This window comes from Geotrypetes seraphini, chromosome 10, assembly GCF_902459505.1.
Source record: "Geotrypetes seraphini chromosome 10, aGeoSer1.1, whole genome shotgun sequence".
Lineage (NCBI taxonomy): Eukaryota > Metazoa > Chordata > Amphibia > Gymnophiona > Dermophiidae > Geotrypetes > Geotrypetes seraphini.
The window spans coordinates 50,216,834-50,233,344 of record NC_047093.1 but is presented as its reverse complement, the minus strand read 5'-3'; the positions used below and the strand labels follow the sequence as shown (position 1 = coordinate 50,233,344).

The following is a 16,511-nucleotide window of genomic DNA, read 5'->3' as shown; positions in this document are numbered from 1 at the left end:
ATAATGGAAGATAATTTTGGAAAGGAATTATCATTCTCTTTGTTTCTGTCCTAGTAAGCTTAAAAACATCCAAGATCTGGTGAAAGGATGGCTATATCCTTTCTGAAATGACCCTGGGGCAGAAATGGCTAGGTGGAGGCATGTGATGGAAATAAAATCACCTTTAAACGTTCTCCCCCGCCCCCTTCCCCAAGCTCTACATTTAGAAGTGTCTGATAGAACACGCAACTTTGCTTTATGATCTCATAACCCTGAGATTCCTACATTGGCAGTTCCTGAACTTTAGCGCCGGGGTGGCGAGGGTCGATGAGGTCACGAGCTCTGGGTTTGGCCTCTGTTTCCAAGGGAACGCCGGAAGCGGCAGTTCGATGCACCAGGGCTGTGAGTAGGATTTTCTTGCAGGATGCACTTCGTGGACGAGGTACTGCCGGGGGCTGGCGTCGATTCTCTGTGGAGAAAATCTCAAGAGTTGTGCTGTGAATCGGTGAGTGAGGCTGTATATGCCGCCATTTCTGGGCTGCAGTCCTTCCCACACACGCTCGCTGTTATGTGTCGTCTCCACGTCCAGTCCGCTTGGTTTTCTCTTGCCTTAAAGCAGCGATATCGGGTTTCACTGAATGCACAAGAAAGCCATATGAGCCCAGTTCGGGTTACTGCCCCCGCTGCAAGGTTATTATGCATTCTGTCTTTTCAACTTCAGGAGCCTTCCTCTTCGAGATTTTGATAGTTAAGGATCTGCCATCATAACGCGCTCAAAATAGTCCTCTAAAGAAAAATAATTGGCGATCATACGTTTAGATATCAAACTTTGCTCTTGTACATGTGAAGTAATATTTAAAAAAACAAAACAAACTATATCAGCGAACATTTATCTATTTTAAAAAATTCCTGCCTTACATGTGCTGAATGCTTTTTTTGGAGTCTACGGTTATCAGACTGTTGGCATTTCGTTCTAGTTTGTGTTTTACATGAAAATGTATGGTCCCAGTGGACCTGTGTGTCTCAAACTTTTTTTTATCTCTGGCACACTAAACGGAACAAATGTTTTTCGCTGCACATTATAGTTGAAATTATAAAATTGCAAAACCAACAAAAATTAAGAGGTGCTTTTATTAATAATAATAACAGCTTATATACCGCAATACCGTGAAGTTCTATGCGGTTTACAAAGATTAAGCAAAGGTACAAATTGATTGACTTTAAGAGGGGAGGAAGAAAGAGGGTCCAGCCACCACTATCAGGAGCCCATCAACCCGATCCTGCCGGGTGACTGAATCTGTGGATATACAGATTTTGCGCCTCGCTCACCGTGTCCCTGAAAAAAAGACCAGGCATGTTCTACCGTTTGCCATTTTCTGGAAGTGTTCCTAAGTTTCTTCCTTACCATTTCCCTCATTGCTTCGTAGTTTCCTTTCCTGAAGTTAAAAGTTGTCGCTAAGGTTCTCTTTCCTTTTGGTATTCCAACCTCAACCTTGAACTTGATCATATTATGATCGCTTTTTCCCAACGGTCCCACTACTTCCACTTCCTTTGTAGGTCCTCTTAACCCATTTAGGATTAAATCCAGAGTGACATTTCCTCTCGTTGGTTCTCTAACAAGCTGCTCCATGAAGCAATCTTGTGTATCTCCCTAGCGCATTTAACTTATTCATAAGAGATATGACGCAAGGACTTAGAGGAAGGGTATCAATGTTCGCCGACGCCGCCAAACTTTGCAACATAGTAGGCAAAAGCTTATTACCTGATAATATGACACACGACCTACTGTTGCTGGAACAATGGTCAACTACTTGGCAGCTAGGCTTCAATGCTAAAAAATGCAAGATAATGCACCTGGGTAAGAGAAACCCGCGTAGAACTTATGTACTAAATGGTGAGACCTTGGTTAGGACCACGGCGGAACGCGACCTAGGGGTGATCATTAGTGAGGACATGAAGGTTGCCAATCAAGTGGAGAAGGCTTCCTCCAGGGCAAGACAAATGATGGGGTGTATCCGCAGAGGTTTCGTCAGCAGGAGACCTGAAGTTATGATGCCGTTGTACAGAGCCATGGTGAGGCCTCACTTGGAGTACTGTGTTCAGTTTTGGAGACCACACTACCGAAAGGACGTGCTGAGGATCGAGTCGGTTCAGCGAACGGCCACCAGGATGGTCTTGGGGCTCAAGGATCTCACGTATGAAGAAAGATTAAAAAAATTGCAGCTGTACTCACTTGAGGAAAGAAGAGAACGGGGAGATATGATTGAAACATATTAGTACATCACGGGACGCATCGAGTCAGAAGATTATAAGAACATAAGAACATAAGCAGTGCCTCTGCCGGGTCAGACCATAGGTCCATCCTGCCCGGCAGTCCGCTCCCGCAGCGGCCCAAACAGGTCACGACCTGTCTGAATCACCAGAAGGGGCTCCCTTGCCACCTTGGTTTCTCATTGAAGTCCTATCTTCCCATCGTAGTCCTAACCCTCCGGTCTTGCACATGCACGACCTGTTGGGTTTCTATACTTATTACCTGGTTAGCTTTCTATACCTGTATTACATCCCAGCACCTCTCTCAGTATCCCACGATCCCTTTATCCCTCAGGAATCCGTCTAATCCCTGTTTGAATCCCTGTACCGTACTCTGCCTGATCACTTCCTCCAGTAGCGCATTCCAAGTGTCCACGACCCTTTGGGTGAAAAAAAACTTCCTTGCATTTGTTTTGAACCTATCTCCCTTCAGTTTCTCCGAATGCCCCCTCGTACTTGTTGTCCCCTTCAGTCTGAAGAATCTGTCCCTATCCACCCTCTCTATGCCCCTCATGATCTTGAAGGTCTCTTATCATATCTCCCCTGAGCCTCCTTTTTTCCAGAGAGAAGAGCCCCAGCCTATCCAACCTCTCGGCGTATGGGCAGTGTTCCAGCCCTTTTACCAGTTTCGTTGCTCTCCTTTGGACTCTCTCAAGTACCGCTATGTCCTTCTTGAGGTGTGGCGACCAATACTGAACGCAGTATTCCAGATGTGGACGCACCATCGCTCGATACAATGGCATGATGACTTCCCGCGTCCTGGTTGTTATGCCCCTCTTTATGATGCCCAGCATCCTGTTGGCTTTTTTCGAGGCTGCTGCGCACTGTGCAGATGGCTTCAGTGATGCATCCACCAGCACACCCAAGTCTCTCTCAAGTCTGCTGTCTCCCAACAATGCCCCCCCCCCAATTTGTAGTTGAACAACGGGTTCTTTTTCCCTATATGCATGACCTTGCATTTTTCCACGTTAAAGTGCATTTGCCATTTGTTTGCCCAGTCTTCCAGCTTGTCCAGGTCCCTTTGCAGGTCCTCACACTCCTCCCTGGACCTAACTCTACCGCACAGTTTGGTATCGTCTGCAAATTTTATAACCTCGCACTTTGCCTCCTTTTCCAGGTCATTGATAAATATGTTGAAGAGTAACGGCCCCAACACCGATCCCTGTGGCACACCGCTCGTGACTCCCCGCCAGTCAGAATATTGGCCCTTCACTCCGACCCTCTGCAGTCTACCTGACAACCAGTGCTTGATCCATCTGTGCACATCCCCTCCCACCCCGTGGTTCCACAGCTTCCTAAGCAGCCTTTCATGTGGCACCTTGTCGAAAGCCTTTTGAAAATCGAGGTAAATGATGTCTATGGGTTCCCCATTGTCCACCCGACTGCTTATTCCCTCAAAGAAGTACAGAAGGTTCGTTAGGCACGACCTTCCCTTACAGAATCCGTGCTGGCTTGTTCTCAGTAGGCCATTCCTCTCGATGTGCTCGCAAATGCCGTCCTTGATCATAGCTTCCACCATCTTCCCTATAATTGAAGTCAGGCTCACCGGCCTGTAGTTCCCGGGGTCACCCCTCGATCCCTTCTTGAAGATAGGTGTGACATTCGCCAATTTCCAGTCCTCTGGTACCTCACCAGTTTTCAAGGATAGGTTGCAAACATGCTGGATTGTGCCCGCTATTTCTTGTCTTAGTTCCTTCAGAACCCTTGGGTGGATCCCGTCCGGGCCCGGTGATTTACCGCATTTTAACCTGTCTATCTGTTTGAGGACATCCTCCTTACTTACCTCTATGTGCTCCAATTTTTCGGCCTGTTCCCCACTCATGAGCTCCTCTGAGTCCGGTATATTAGATGTGTCTTCGCTCGTGAAAACCGACGAGAAGAACGTGTTCAACCTCTCAGCTACCTCTTTATCCTCCTTAATCACTCCCTTCCTATCCCCATCGTCCAACGGCCCCACCTCCTCTCTCGCTGGTCGCTTCCCCTTTACGTAACTGAAGAATGCCTTGAAGTTTTTCGCCTCCCTGGCCAGCACCTCTTCGTATTCCCCTTTCGCTTTTCTAACCTCTTGGTGGCATTCCTTTTGGCATTTCCTGTGCGCCTGGTGATTTTCCTCCGTTGGGTCCTTTTTCCATCTCCGGAAGGATACTTTTTTGTCATTTATTGCCCTCTTTACTTCAGTTGACATCCAAACCGGGTCCTTTGATCGCTTGTTCTTGCAGCCTTTCCTGAAACTGGGGACGTACATTCTTTGTGCTTCCTGCAGGGTGTCCCTGAATAGGGTCCAGGCGCTTCCCACAGTCTCCATCCTAAAGATGTTTCTGAGCTTCCTCCCCACCATTTCCCTCATAGCAACATAGTTCCCTTTCTTGAAGTTGAGCGCAGTTGTTGCGGTCCTCCTTACTATGGGTGTCCCCCTTTCTAATGTGAATCTGATCGCGTTGTGATCACTGTTGCCTAGTGGTCCTCCCACTTCTACCCCTCTTGCAGGCCCCCCTAATCCGTTTAGGATGAGGTCAAGAGTAGCACCCCCTCGCGTCGGTTCTTTGACTAGTTGCTCCATGAAGCAGTCCCTCACAGCTTCTACAAATCCTGTTTCCCTGGTGCAGTTGGAGTGACCCGTACTCCAGTCTATTCCCGGGTAGTTGAAGTCCCCCATCACTGTTACACTTCCAGTCCTGCATTCCTGTCTCAATTCCGCTTCCAAGTCGTGTCCGACTCCTTCTGGCGTACCAGGTGGGCGATAGTACAGCCCCAGTTTTATGCCTGCACCTTTGTTTCCCGGCAATTTGACCCATAGCGATTCCAGCCCCTCTGCCTTCGTTGCCATATCCATCCCGACCGAGTGGATAGAGTCCTTTATATATAGTGCTATGCCTCCCCCCTTCTTGTGGGTCCTCTCCCTCCTGTAGAGCTTGTACCCCGGCAGCGCCACATCCCATTGATTTTCCTCTGTCCACCAGGTTTCTGCAATTCCAATTATATCTAGGTCCTCCCCCTTGGCCACGACTTCTAGTTCACCCATCTTGGCCATGAGGCTTCTTGCATTTGCGTATAAGCACCGCAGGTCCCGTAGGTCCCGTCGTTTTTCCTCTACCTCTGCATTTACCTGGGCCGCCTGCCCTTGGAATTCGGGCAGTTCTCCCGTTCCCTGTGCTTCTGCTTTGCCCTCAGCCTTTACCCTCTTAGCTTTCAGCTTCCCCACATTCCCGCCACCCCACTTCCCTGCTTTTCCTCTGGGTTTTCTAGCCCTACCGGCCCCCTCCTGGGCTATCATCCCTTGAGCCTCTGTTTGATCCCCCTCGCCTTGTGGTACCTCTATATTGCCCTCAGCTTTCGCCCTCGTGCCACCCAGTCCCCCTGTGTCTCCATGCCCCTTAGTCTTCTCCCAGCAAGCTCCCTTTACCTGATGTTTCCCTCGCTGTCTATTATATCTTCTGGCTCATGGGACCCTCGACCACCAAAGGGCATCCGCTGAAAATCAGGGAAGGGAAGTTTCATGGCAACTCCAGGAAGTACTTCTTCACCGAAAGAGTGGTGGATCATTGGAACAGACTCCCACTCCAGGTGATAAAGGCCAGCAGCGTGACGGATTTTAAGAGAAAATGGGATACTCACGTGGGATCTTTAAGGGAGTAAATTCAGGGGAGGGGATACTTGGAATGGGCAGACTTGGTGGGCTATAGCCCTTTTCTGCTGCTTTTTTCTATGTTTCTATCTTGAGCTTCCAAGACTCTAGTCTATCCCGGGGTAGTTGAAATCTCCCATAATAACCGTGTTACCGCTTTTGCATTCCCGCTTCATCTCGGCTTCCATTTCCTCATTGATATCTCCGGGTGGACGATAGTATAGGCCCATCTTTATTTCAGGCCCTTTCCTTCCCGGTATTTTAACCCATAGCAATTCCAGCTTGTTGGTCGTCTCTGCTGTGTCCATTCTTGTCGATTGTATGCTTTCTTTTATATATAGGATTATTCCACCTCTTTTCTGTCCTGACCTGTCCTGGCGATAGAGCTTGTACCCCGGCAGTCCTGTATCCCATTTATTTTCCTCATTCCACCATGTTTCAGTGACTCCAATGATGTCTATGTCCTCTGCATTGGCCATGGCTTCTAATCCCCCCATTTTGTTTCTTAAGCCCCTTGCATTTGTATATACGCAATTTAGATCCTGGTGTTTTCTTATCTTTGTTTCCTTTCCCTGTGCTTCGGTCCTTGGTTTCTTCTCTTTTGCTACAATCTTTCTAACTTCCTCTTCTGGGTTAGTCGACTCCTGTAATTTGTCCCTTCTTTCTTCCCAGTCTTTTTTCCCCTTAGTATCTTCACGGGATACCTTCTTCCGAATCATCGACGCTTGGTCGACTGTCGGCTTTCCCCTTCTTCTTAGTGTAAAGCCTGTTCTATTCCTCTCCTGACGTTGTTTGCTAGAAGTCTAGTTCCCGCCGCGCTCATGTGCAGTCCATCTCTCCTGTAGAGCTTGCTCTTGCCCCAGAACGTTGTCCAGTTCCTCACGAAGTGGAACCCTTCTTCCTCACACCATTTCCTCATCCACGCATTTATTGATTGTAGTTCCTCCTGCCTTTTCACATCTGCCCTTGGTATTGGTAGGATCTCTGAGAACTCTATTTTCTGGGTCCTCATCTTCAGCTTCCTTCCCAGGATCTTGAACTGTTCAATCAGCGCGCTTCTTCTGTAGTCTCTGCTGCTGACATCATTTGTCCCAATGTGGATCATTACTGTTGTCTCGTCCGTCTCCGCTCTTTCCAGGATCTTTCCAATTTTGTCCATGATGTCCTTAGTTCTTGCTCCTGGGAGGCAGGTCACCAGTCGGTCCTCTCTCCCTCCTGCTTTGTGGCTGTCCACATGCCTCAGGATCGAGTCTCCCACTAGAATCGCTGACTTTCCCTTCTTCTATTTTCGCCTCGGTCTCATGTCAATGTCCTTGGTGTGCTTCGCTGTTTCTTCTTCCAGGCATCGGCTAGCCATTTTCTCCCCCTCGTGTGGTGTTCCTCTGTGGGTGTCTTCTTTGAGGTCATCTGTTTCTTGTTCTCCCTTCCATGTTGGTGTTGGTGTAACTTCATCTTTCATCTGAAGGTTGTTCTCTTCCACCCTTCTCCTGTATACTTCCTCAGTGAATTTCTCAAGTTCCCTGACTTTCTCCTCAATGTGTCTCTCACTCATGAAGTCTTCAGCTGTCCCGGTTGGGTCCTCGGTGGTGTAAAGTCCTTCTAGCTCCTGTATCTTGTCCTCAAGTCGCTTGACTTCCTTCTTCAAGCTTTTCAGCATCTGACACCAACCTCATACATATGACTGTCTTCCCGAGGGGAGGTAGTCATACATATGACAGTCTGTGCAGAACACTGGAAGGCTCATCTTCTGGTTTTCCTCTGCTTCCATTGTCGTTCCCTCTGCCTGCTGTTGGTGTCCTCTCTCTCTCTCTTTCTCTGCCTGCTGCTTGTGTTCTCTCTCTCTCTCTGCCTGCTGCTTGTGTCCTCTCTCTCTCTCTGCCTGCTGCTGGTGTCCTCTCTCTCTCTTTCTACCTGCTGCTGGTGTCTTCTCTCTCTCTCTCTTTCTCTCTCTGCCTGTTGGTGTCGTCTCTCTCTCTGCCTGCTGCTGGTGTCCTCTCTCTCTCTCTCTGCCTGTTGGTGTCCTCTCTCTGCCTGCTTCTGGTGTCCTCTGCTGCTGCTGGTGACCTCTCTTTCTCTCTTTCTGCCTGCTGCTGGTGACCTCTCTCTCTCTGCCTGCTGCTGGTGTCCTCTCTCTCTCTTTCTGCCTGCTGCTGGTGACCTCTCTCTCTCTCTCTTTCTGCCTGCTGCTGGTGACCTCTCTCTCTCTCTCTTTCTGCCTGCTGCTGGTGACCTCTCTCTCTCTCTCTTTCTGCCTGCTGCTGGTGACCTCTCTCTCTCTCTCTTTCTGCCTGCTGCTGGTGACCTCTCTCTCTCTCTCTTTCTGCCTGCTGCTGGTGACCTCTCTCTCTCTCTCTCTCTGCCTGCTGCTGGTGTCTTCTCTCTCTCTCTCTGCCTGCTGCTGGTGTCTTCTCTCTCTCTCTCTGCCTGCTGCTGGTGTCTTCTCTCTCTCTCTCTGCCTGCTGCTGGTGTCTTCTCTCTCTCTCTCTGCCTGCTGCTGGTGTCTTCTCTCTCTCTCTCTGCCTGCTGCTGGTGTCCTCTCTCTCTCTTTCTGCCTGCTGCTGGTGTCATCTCTCTCTCTGCCTGTTGGTGTCATCTCTCTCTCTGCCTGTTGGTGTCATCTCTCTCTCTGCCTGTTGGTGTCATCTCTCTCTCTGCCTGCTGCTGGTGTCCTCTCTCTCTCTGCCTGCTTCTGGTGTCCTCTCTCTCTCTTTCTGCCTGCTGCTGGTGACCTCTCTCTCTCTCTCACTCTGCCTACCTGTTGGTGTCCTCTCTCTCTCTCTCTCTGCCTGCTGCTGGTGTCCTCTGCTGCTGCTGGTGACCTCTCTCTTCCCATTGATGCCCTCCCCAGCCCATCCTATACCAAATCACCATATATGAGACACATACCACATAAGTCTGTCCAATGCCGGCCTTAGTTTTTTAATTTGTACTATTTGTTTTTTAATTAGAGATCATCTGCGTTTATCCCACACTTTTTTGAATTCCATCACTATTTTCCTCTCCACCACCTCCCTTGGGAGGGCATTCCAGGAATCTGCCACCCTCTCTGTGGAAAATAATTTCTAACATTACTCCTAAGTCTTCTTCCCCGCAACCTCAAGTTATGCCCTCTAGTTTTACCATTTTCCCTTCTCTAGAAAAGATTTGGTTCTGTATTAATACCTTTCAAATATTTAAATGTTTGTATCATATCTCCCCTGTCTCTCCTCTCCTCATGATCCATGTTATACCTTTACTTATTCATCTACACTGGTTGCCTCTTCAATATAAATGCCGAGTTAAAATTTTATGCCTGGCATTCAAGGCTTTACATACTGGTGTACATCTTACTTAGCCTTAGTTACTATCTCTTACACACCCTCACGTTCCCTACATTCCTTGGATTCCCACAGACTAGTCCTTTCCTCCCTAAGATTTGCACTCTACGAATCTACCCATTCCATAGCGTATTTTTTCCCCTATAATCTTCACTTTGGAATGGTGTTCCCCCATATCTACACTCCAAATTGTCTTTTCCAAAATTTAAATCTTTTCTGAAAGCTTACTGTTTTCAGCAGGCTTTCAATGTCACTTTTGAGACTTAAATCTCCTTGAATACTCTTTGTTTCAGCAAGCTTTGATACTTGGAATCTTTAACTGCCCTAGACAGGGGTGGCACCATCAGGCACAAGCTAGTATAAATATTTGGATTCTTTATTGAATGGATGTATCTCTTACTGAGTTATTGTTTTGACTTTCCTATTGATTAATGGCATGCCTTCTTTTTTATGTTTAATCTATTTTTATTGAAGGAACAGAAACAAAATACAATAAAAATACACAGCCATATAACATATAAGATCCAAGTACAACAAGCAGAGCCTTAGTTCTTGTGGCTCCATTTCATCGTGTAAGCTATCAAATATGAAAACAGTTCCATCAAACTTTATATAAAATGATAGAACAACCCAACTCGCTCCCCCCTTCACACCCTGAAAACCCCAATGATGGAAGGCAACCTATATACTGAGAAAAAAAATGAAAAGAAGAGATCAGTATATTAATGTAAATCATTCAGAATCAGACTCACAGCCGTATGTGGTACAGATTTAAGGTAAGGTTCCCAAATCTGTAGAAAGATTTGTAGGCATTTAGGAGTCTTGCGGGCTTCCCAAACCTCAAAAAGTAGTAAGTAGTAAGCGGTGTAGTTGATTCCTCCAATGCCAAAAACTTAGAGGAGTATCCTGCACCCAACACTGCATTATGCACTTGTGGCCTTTTGAAACAGCAAGCACTTCCCCATTCCAAAGACCCACAGGAAGCTGCCTTACCAAACAGAGCACCCATAGATGCTCAAATAGTGAAAAATAAGGCTCCAAAAGATTGTATTTTTGGACAATGCCAAAGGGCATGAGAAAATGTATTAAGATCCCTGAGCACATTTGGTAAATGAGAAAGAGGCAATCAAGCCAGCATGAAAGGCCTGCATTTGAGTAAAATATGCCCTGTGTAGAATTCTTTAGGTGCACTCTCTCCAAACAGATCCTGTGATAATGTGAGGTAACCGTAGTAACATGCCTTCTTTTTTAAATTGATTTTTCTTTTATCAAATACTCAATAAACTTAAACATAATATAGTACTCCCCTTTCTTCCATTTTGGTATAACTTGTACCCCATTGTCTCAGAAATTGTCTTTTATGTTTGACAATTCATTTACTGCCCATACATTCTAACTCTTCCAGCTTATTGTTTGAATTTCTGACATTTGCATAGAGATAATTTACATACAGAGAAAAATGAAGGCAGATAATGACCTTTCTGTTGGACGTCCTATGTACTCCTCCCAAGCTCTGTTAAATTCAGATATGGTTTTTGTCTCCACCACATCCATTAGGAGTCAATTCTATGAATTTACCACCATTTTGGTGAAATGTATTTCCTCCGGTTACTTCTGTAGAAGAAGAATATCTTTCATTTCTTAGCAATGGCAGCAGATGAATCTAGAGACTAGTGGGATAGCACACATCGACCAGCAGGTGGAGATAGAGAACTGATTAACAGGTGGTCGTCTTGGATGGAACATCTCCTGCAACTTCAGTATGCTCTATCTCCCAGCAGGTCATGGTCGCTATCCTAATAGCTCCTAAATTTTGGTTGTCTATGGTTGTCTGATCTCCTGTTGAGAATTCTCTTCAGTGAGAAAGGGGTGTTCGGCTGAACGGTGCCGACTTTGGAGGTTACACCTGGCCCCCTAGGCCACTGCCTCACCCTCCCCTCAGAGCCAGCGAGGGGTGTTCGCTCCCTGTATTTCTTCTTTCCCTTAAAAAAACAAAAACAGGGAGCTTTCTAATTTGAGTAGCTGTCTTTTACTTTGTAAGCAGTCTACTAACTACTACTCTCTTCAAATTTCCCGTGTGCAGCGGTTTTGTGAGGGTAAGACTTGTTATTTTTGTTCTGTTACTTCGGTTTTTGCTAGTTGGCTGGCTGTTCTTGTGTGCTGCGGGTAAGCAGTTTTATTTTTAATTTGGTGGAGGAGCATGGCAACAGAGGCTGATAAACGGTGATACCGCTATGGGAAGCGGCGAACACTGTCGTGGTTGTGCTCTACAGGTGTGCAAACGCGTCGGGGGAGGATGCAAATATGGTGCCGGTTCAGTTAGCGCTTTCCCGCCCGAAAGATGCGAGTTTATTTTCCCCGGCGCTGTCGGCGGCTATGGCCTCTTCAACGGTTCATAGCAGTCCGCTACAGATTAGTGAGTCTTCACTGCTGACAGCAATTTCTCTGCTCAGTGAGGTGTCGGATTTAGCGGCAGAGCAGGAGTCTGCGGTAACGGCAGAGCTGAGGCCAGACATGACTGCAGGGCAGAATAGGGCTCTAGCAGCAGATGTGATTTCTCTGACGCAGCATTTACCGTTTTTCCCAGAATTTGTGATGCTGTTGCATAAAGCATTTCTTTTGCAGAGCGCTCAGCCTGCACTTCAGGGGGAAGGTGATTTAGCTGCTTTTCCTCAGCTTCCAGTTACCCAATCTCGGCAGGGTTTGCTTGCCGCAAAACGTCGCAGAGTGGCCCCTATGGAGGGTGGGGACATTCCTTTGGGATCCGCTTTATCCCTGCCTCCTCCTGAATCTCTAGCAGATAGGAGATATTGCAGATTTGGAGTTAGAAGAGGCTCTAGGCAGGGAGGTGGATGATCCTATAGTGCTCCGTCTTTTCCATAAGGAGGAATTATCCCACTTTATTTCTAAAGCATTGCAGGGTTTGAATATATCTCAAGCAGATCCGCTTGAGATATATTCGGCTAATCCTCTTATGGTGGGCATGAGGAAACCGCCTAAGACATTTCCGGTCCACGAAGCTATGATGGAACTTATTTCCGCCCAATGGGACACGCCTGAGGCAGGTCTCCGTGTGGCAAAGGCTATGCGGCAGTTGTATCCTGTTGCACAGGAGGAGCTGGAGAAATTTAAGCTCCCAAGGGTGGACACTTTGATGGCTGTGGTTACCAAAAAGACTACTTTGCCGGTTGAGGGAGGTGTAGTGCTCAAGGACTCCCAGGATAGGAAACTTGAATCTACGCTGAAACTTTCCTTTGATATTGCGGCACTTAACCTTGCAGGCAGCTGTATGTAGTTCTATGCGGTTAGAGCTTGTTTGCAGTGGGTGCAGCGAATGGCAGATTCCATGTTGGAGTCAGGGCTGACTGTTCCCTCTGACTTTCCGGATATGGAAACAGGTTTGGCTTATTTGGCAGATGCCTTATATGATATTATTCATGCTTCTGCTAAACAAATGTCTCTTTCTGTAGTTTCTCGCAGATCTTTATGGCTCCGTCATTGTACTGCGGATGCGGCCTATAAACTGAGGCTCGTGAGGCTTCCCTTTAAGGGTCGTCTTTTGTTTGGTGAGGATTTAGATAAGTTGGTCAAAGATTTCGGTGACTCCAAAATGCAGAGATTGCCGGAAGATAAAACTAAGGGACCTTTGAAGCCTTTAACTCACAAGCACCGCTTCCGGGATATTAGAAGATGTAGACCTGGGAAACCTTACTTTCCGCCATCTTATGGATACTCCTTAACCGAGGTTTCAACAAAAGACTTCCTTTTGTCCTGCAAAACCCCCAGCCGCTCAATCAGCCCATACCCCAGCCTTACGAAATGCTCAATGACGGGGTTTTGGCTCTCTCCGCCATTCCCTTCGGGGGTCGGCTGTCTTCCTTTTTGGTGGAGTGGGCAAAGATAATGTCCAATCAGTGGGTATTGGACATTATTCGAGAAGGTTACAAATTAGAATTTTCTTTTCCCGTTGCAGATTCTTTCTTGGTGTCCCCGTGTTCAGGGGCAGCCAAGAGAGAATTGGTTCGAGCCACTCTTCAGCTTCTTCTGGATCTAGGGGTGGTTATTCCAGTTCCTGCGGAGCAAAGAGGCCAGGGAAAATATTCCATTTACTTTGTAGTGCCCAAAAAGGGAGGATCGGTCAGACCGGTGCTCGATCTCAAGCGGGTCAATCAGTTTTTCAATGTCAGACATTTCCGCATGGAAACAGATTGCTTTGCTACATCCCACTAGTCTCTGGATTCATCTGCTGCTGTTGCTAAGGAAGGAAAAATTATGTTCTTACCTGTTAATTTTCTTATCTTTAGACGCAGCAGATGAATCCAGAGCCCCACCCGTTCTGCAAATTGTCTGTTGGTTTACCTTTAGCATGATTTCGGACATTTTGTTATGGTTAGTAGTTGTGTTTTGCATTCATATCTTTGCCATTTGTTATGGGAAAGAAGTTTTTTGCATTCTGAAAATTTGCTGGTTCCGAATGCTTGGGCAAAGGGCGATACTGAAGCTGCAGGAGACGTTCCATTTAAGACGATCACCTGTTAATCAGTTCTCTATCTCCACCTGCTGGTTTATGTGTGCTATCCCACTAGTCTCTGGATTCATCTGCTGCGTCTAAAGGAAAGAAAATTAACAGGAAAGAACATAATTTTTCCTTTGTATTTACCTTACATGGCAGTTAATAGGGGTAATTTAGAATCATGTATTTCTGCCTATTCTTAAGTACCCCTGGGCCATATTGGCTTTTATCATTACCTCTACACTAGGATAGTCTAACTGCTGCATTTGGCTGGTATCTTTTGAATATACCTTACATGCTCCTAAGTGACTGTAAGCTGCTCTGTCAAGTTAAAAATAAAAAGAATAGTAAAACTGCTTCTTTTTTTTATAACAGCCTTGTTCTACATTGGTTAAGATGAAGCACATCCTTTTGGCATAGGTTGTGCCCAGTTGCTAACAGATGAAACTCCTCCTTTCCTGCACCACTGTCTCCATTCTTCTAGGGTGGAAGATTGCATTCTCTGTATAAGATGTTACAAGATGATGAAAGGGAAATGGATTGGTGTCATTTTACTGGGACAATTAAAGTAAAACTCTTTAATATCACAAGTTCTCAGAACTGTACTTGAGCCAGAAGTCTGTAAACTTGAATCTCCAGTCCTAAAATTATCTCAGGACAAGCAGGCAGCCTATTCTCACATATGGGTGATGTCATCAGCGGAGCCTGAATGTGGAAGCTTGCAAGCAGACTTGCTTGAAGAAACTAGAAGTTTTGAGTCTACCACACCGTGCATGCACGAGTGCCTTCCTGCCCAGTGCGTCTCCTCAGTTCTCAGTTTTCCACGGAGCCGAGAAGTCCGTCTTTGACTCTGCGTTTAACTTTGTTACTTCGTGCCTTCTCTACGCCGCGGTTTGTGTTTTTTCTTCACGAATCGCTGTCTGTTCTTTTTATTTCTTTTCTTTCTTTAAAAAAATTTTTTTATTTTGTTCTGTTCGGCTGCCGGGGCAGGCTGCTCGGCCGCAGCCCAGGGGCTTCGATTTTGCAGCGGCTGTTTTTCCTCCTATGTCCCGGTCAGCAATGGGCTTCAAGAAGTGTAGCCAGTACCAGTGTGTGATTTCCCTCACAGACCCACACCGTTGGTGCCTCAAGTGCCTTGGACTGGATCATCAATCGAAGTCGTACGAGCGCTGTGCTACTCTTCAACCTCGAGCCCTTAAACGTTGTCGTCTTTTGGTGGAGAAGCTCTTTGGGATGGATTCTTCCTCCGATCCCTCGACTTCGAAGGCTACCTCGGCTTCACCTTTGACCGAGACTTCTCCTGCTTCTACTGCTTCCACCTCGAGCCTCATCAGTCCTTCATTGTTTGCAGTGGCTCTCTCCTCGACGATGTCTGCTGTATCTTCCCCTGTATCCTCAGGTCAGATAGCTCAGTAGAAAGTTCCAGCGGTGGTGCTTAAGGTGCCTAAGACTTCCAAGTCGAAGCACATTTACACTGCCTTGGTGGAACTTCCAGCCAAAGCAGGTGGTCTGGTTTCAGACGCGGATCCATCCTTGCTGGCTTCTTTCCAGACCATGTTGGAGAAGCAATTCATTCAGTTCCTTACTAATATGGGACCGAAGCTTCTTCCTCTCATCCAGCCTGGGCATTCTGCAGACTCCCGCGAGGTCGAGCCGCTTACTTTACCTCAGTCTGAGATTGCACACTCTTTGCAGGGAGCAGAGTCTCTGCGAGTGTCTGGTCTGGCATCTAAGAATGTAAAGAAAGGAGCAGAATCTTTGCAAGTGCCTCGGAAGGAATCCTCTATACAAGGAGCAGAGTCTTTGGGAGTGCATTGAGGTTCCTCCATCAAGCCTCTGGAGCTTCGATCTACAGCCTCCAGTCCTATCCATTCTTTGGTGGCATCGGCTGCTTCTGTCTCCGAGGCGAAGTCTCCTCGATCTTCGAGATCTGCTTCCAAGCACTGTTCTCACCGATGATCGAGGCCTTCATCGAGGCATACTTCCAGGCATAGTTCTTCTTCTAAAAAACGTTCCTCTTTAACTAAGCCTCGATCTCCTACTTCGACTAGACTGCTGACTCCCCGATTGAGGTCTCCACTTCCACACCTTGAGGATGCAGCGGTTTCGATTACTTCGTCCAAGTCTCCATATTCTTTTGATGCCTTTTTTCCTGCCGAAGCTTCATCTTTGACCCAGGCTGCCTCAACAACCTCGAGTCCCTCTCGAGGCAAAGCATTGGCGGATCAGCTATCTTTTTCATCTTTTCTTTGTCAGATGGCTGTTGACTTGGATCTTCAATTAGATGCTGGTTCCAAATACTCTAAGGAGTATCTCAAACTCATGCATCTACCTCAACCTCCGATGGAGTCACTTAAGCTTCCTCTTCACAAGCTTTTGTCTCAGACTTTTGTCAGATGCCTGGAGACCCCTTATAACATTCCAGCTGTTCCAGGCAAATTGGACTCTAGGTATAAAACTCTCCATCGCAAAGGGTTTGACAACTCACAGTTATCTCATCAATCCCTGCTTGTGGAGTCTTCCTTAAAAAGGTCCCATCCTTCCAAGGTTTATGCCACTGTTCCTTCTGGAAGGGAAGGGAAAACTATGGACAAATTTGGACATCGCATCTATCAAAATTCTATGATGTCCTCTAAAGTCCTTAATTATAATTTTCATTTTATTACTTATTTTGAATTCCTCATTACTCTTTTACCTAAATTTTTGAGTTATTTGGATACTCAGAAACACTTTGAATTTCAAGAAGTCATTGCTTCTCTATCACAAC

At 46.7% G+C, this 16,511-nt stretch overlaps 1 protein-coding gene across 2 annotated transcripts in view; it reads left to right on the top strand.

The window, feature by feature from the left end:
• The first annotated feature begins 229 nt into the window (after positions 1–229).
• Positions 230–16,511, top strand: part of WDR34 (WD repeat domain 34) — a 98,538-nt gene continuing 82,256 nt past the window's right edge. Inside the window, exon 1 of one of the 2 annotated variants that reach the window (XM_033960203.1) lies at positions 230–484. In XM_033960203.1, coding sequence (XP_033816094.1) covers positions 404–484 — 81 coding nt within the window. In that variant the 5' untranslated portion in view covers positions 230–403. The remainder of the gene's footprint in view (positions 485–16,511) is intronic. The other variant, XM_033960202.1, reaches the window with a different exon arrangement.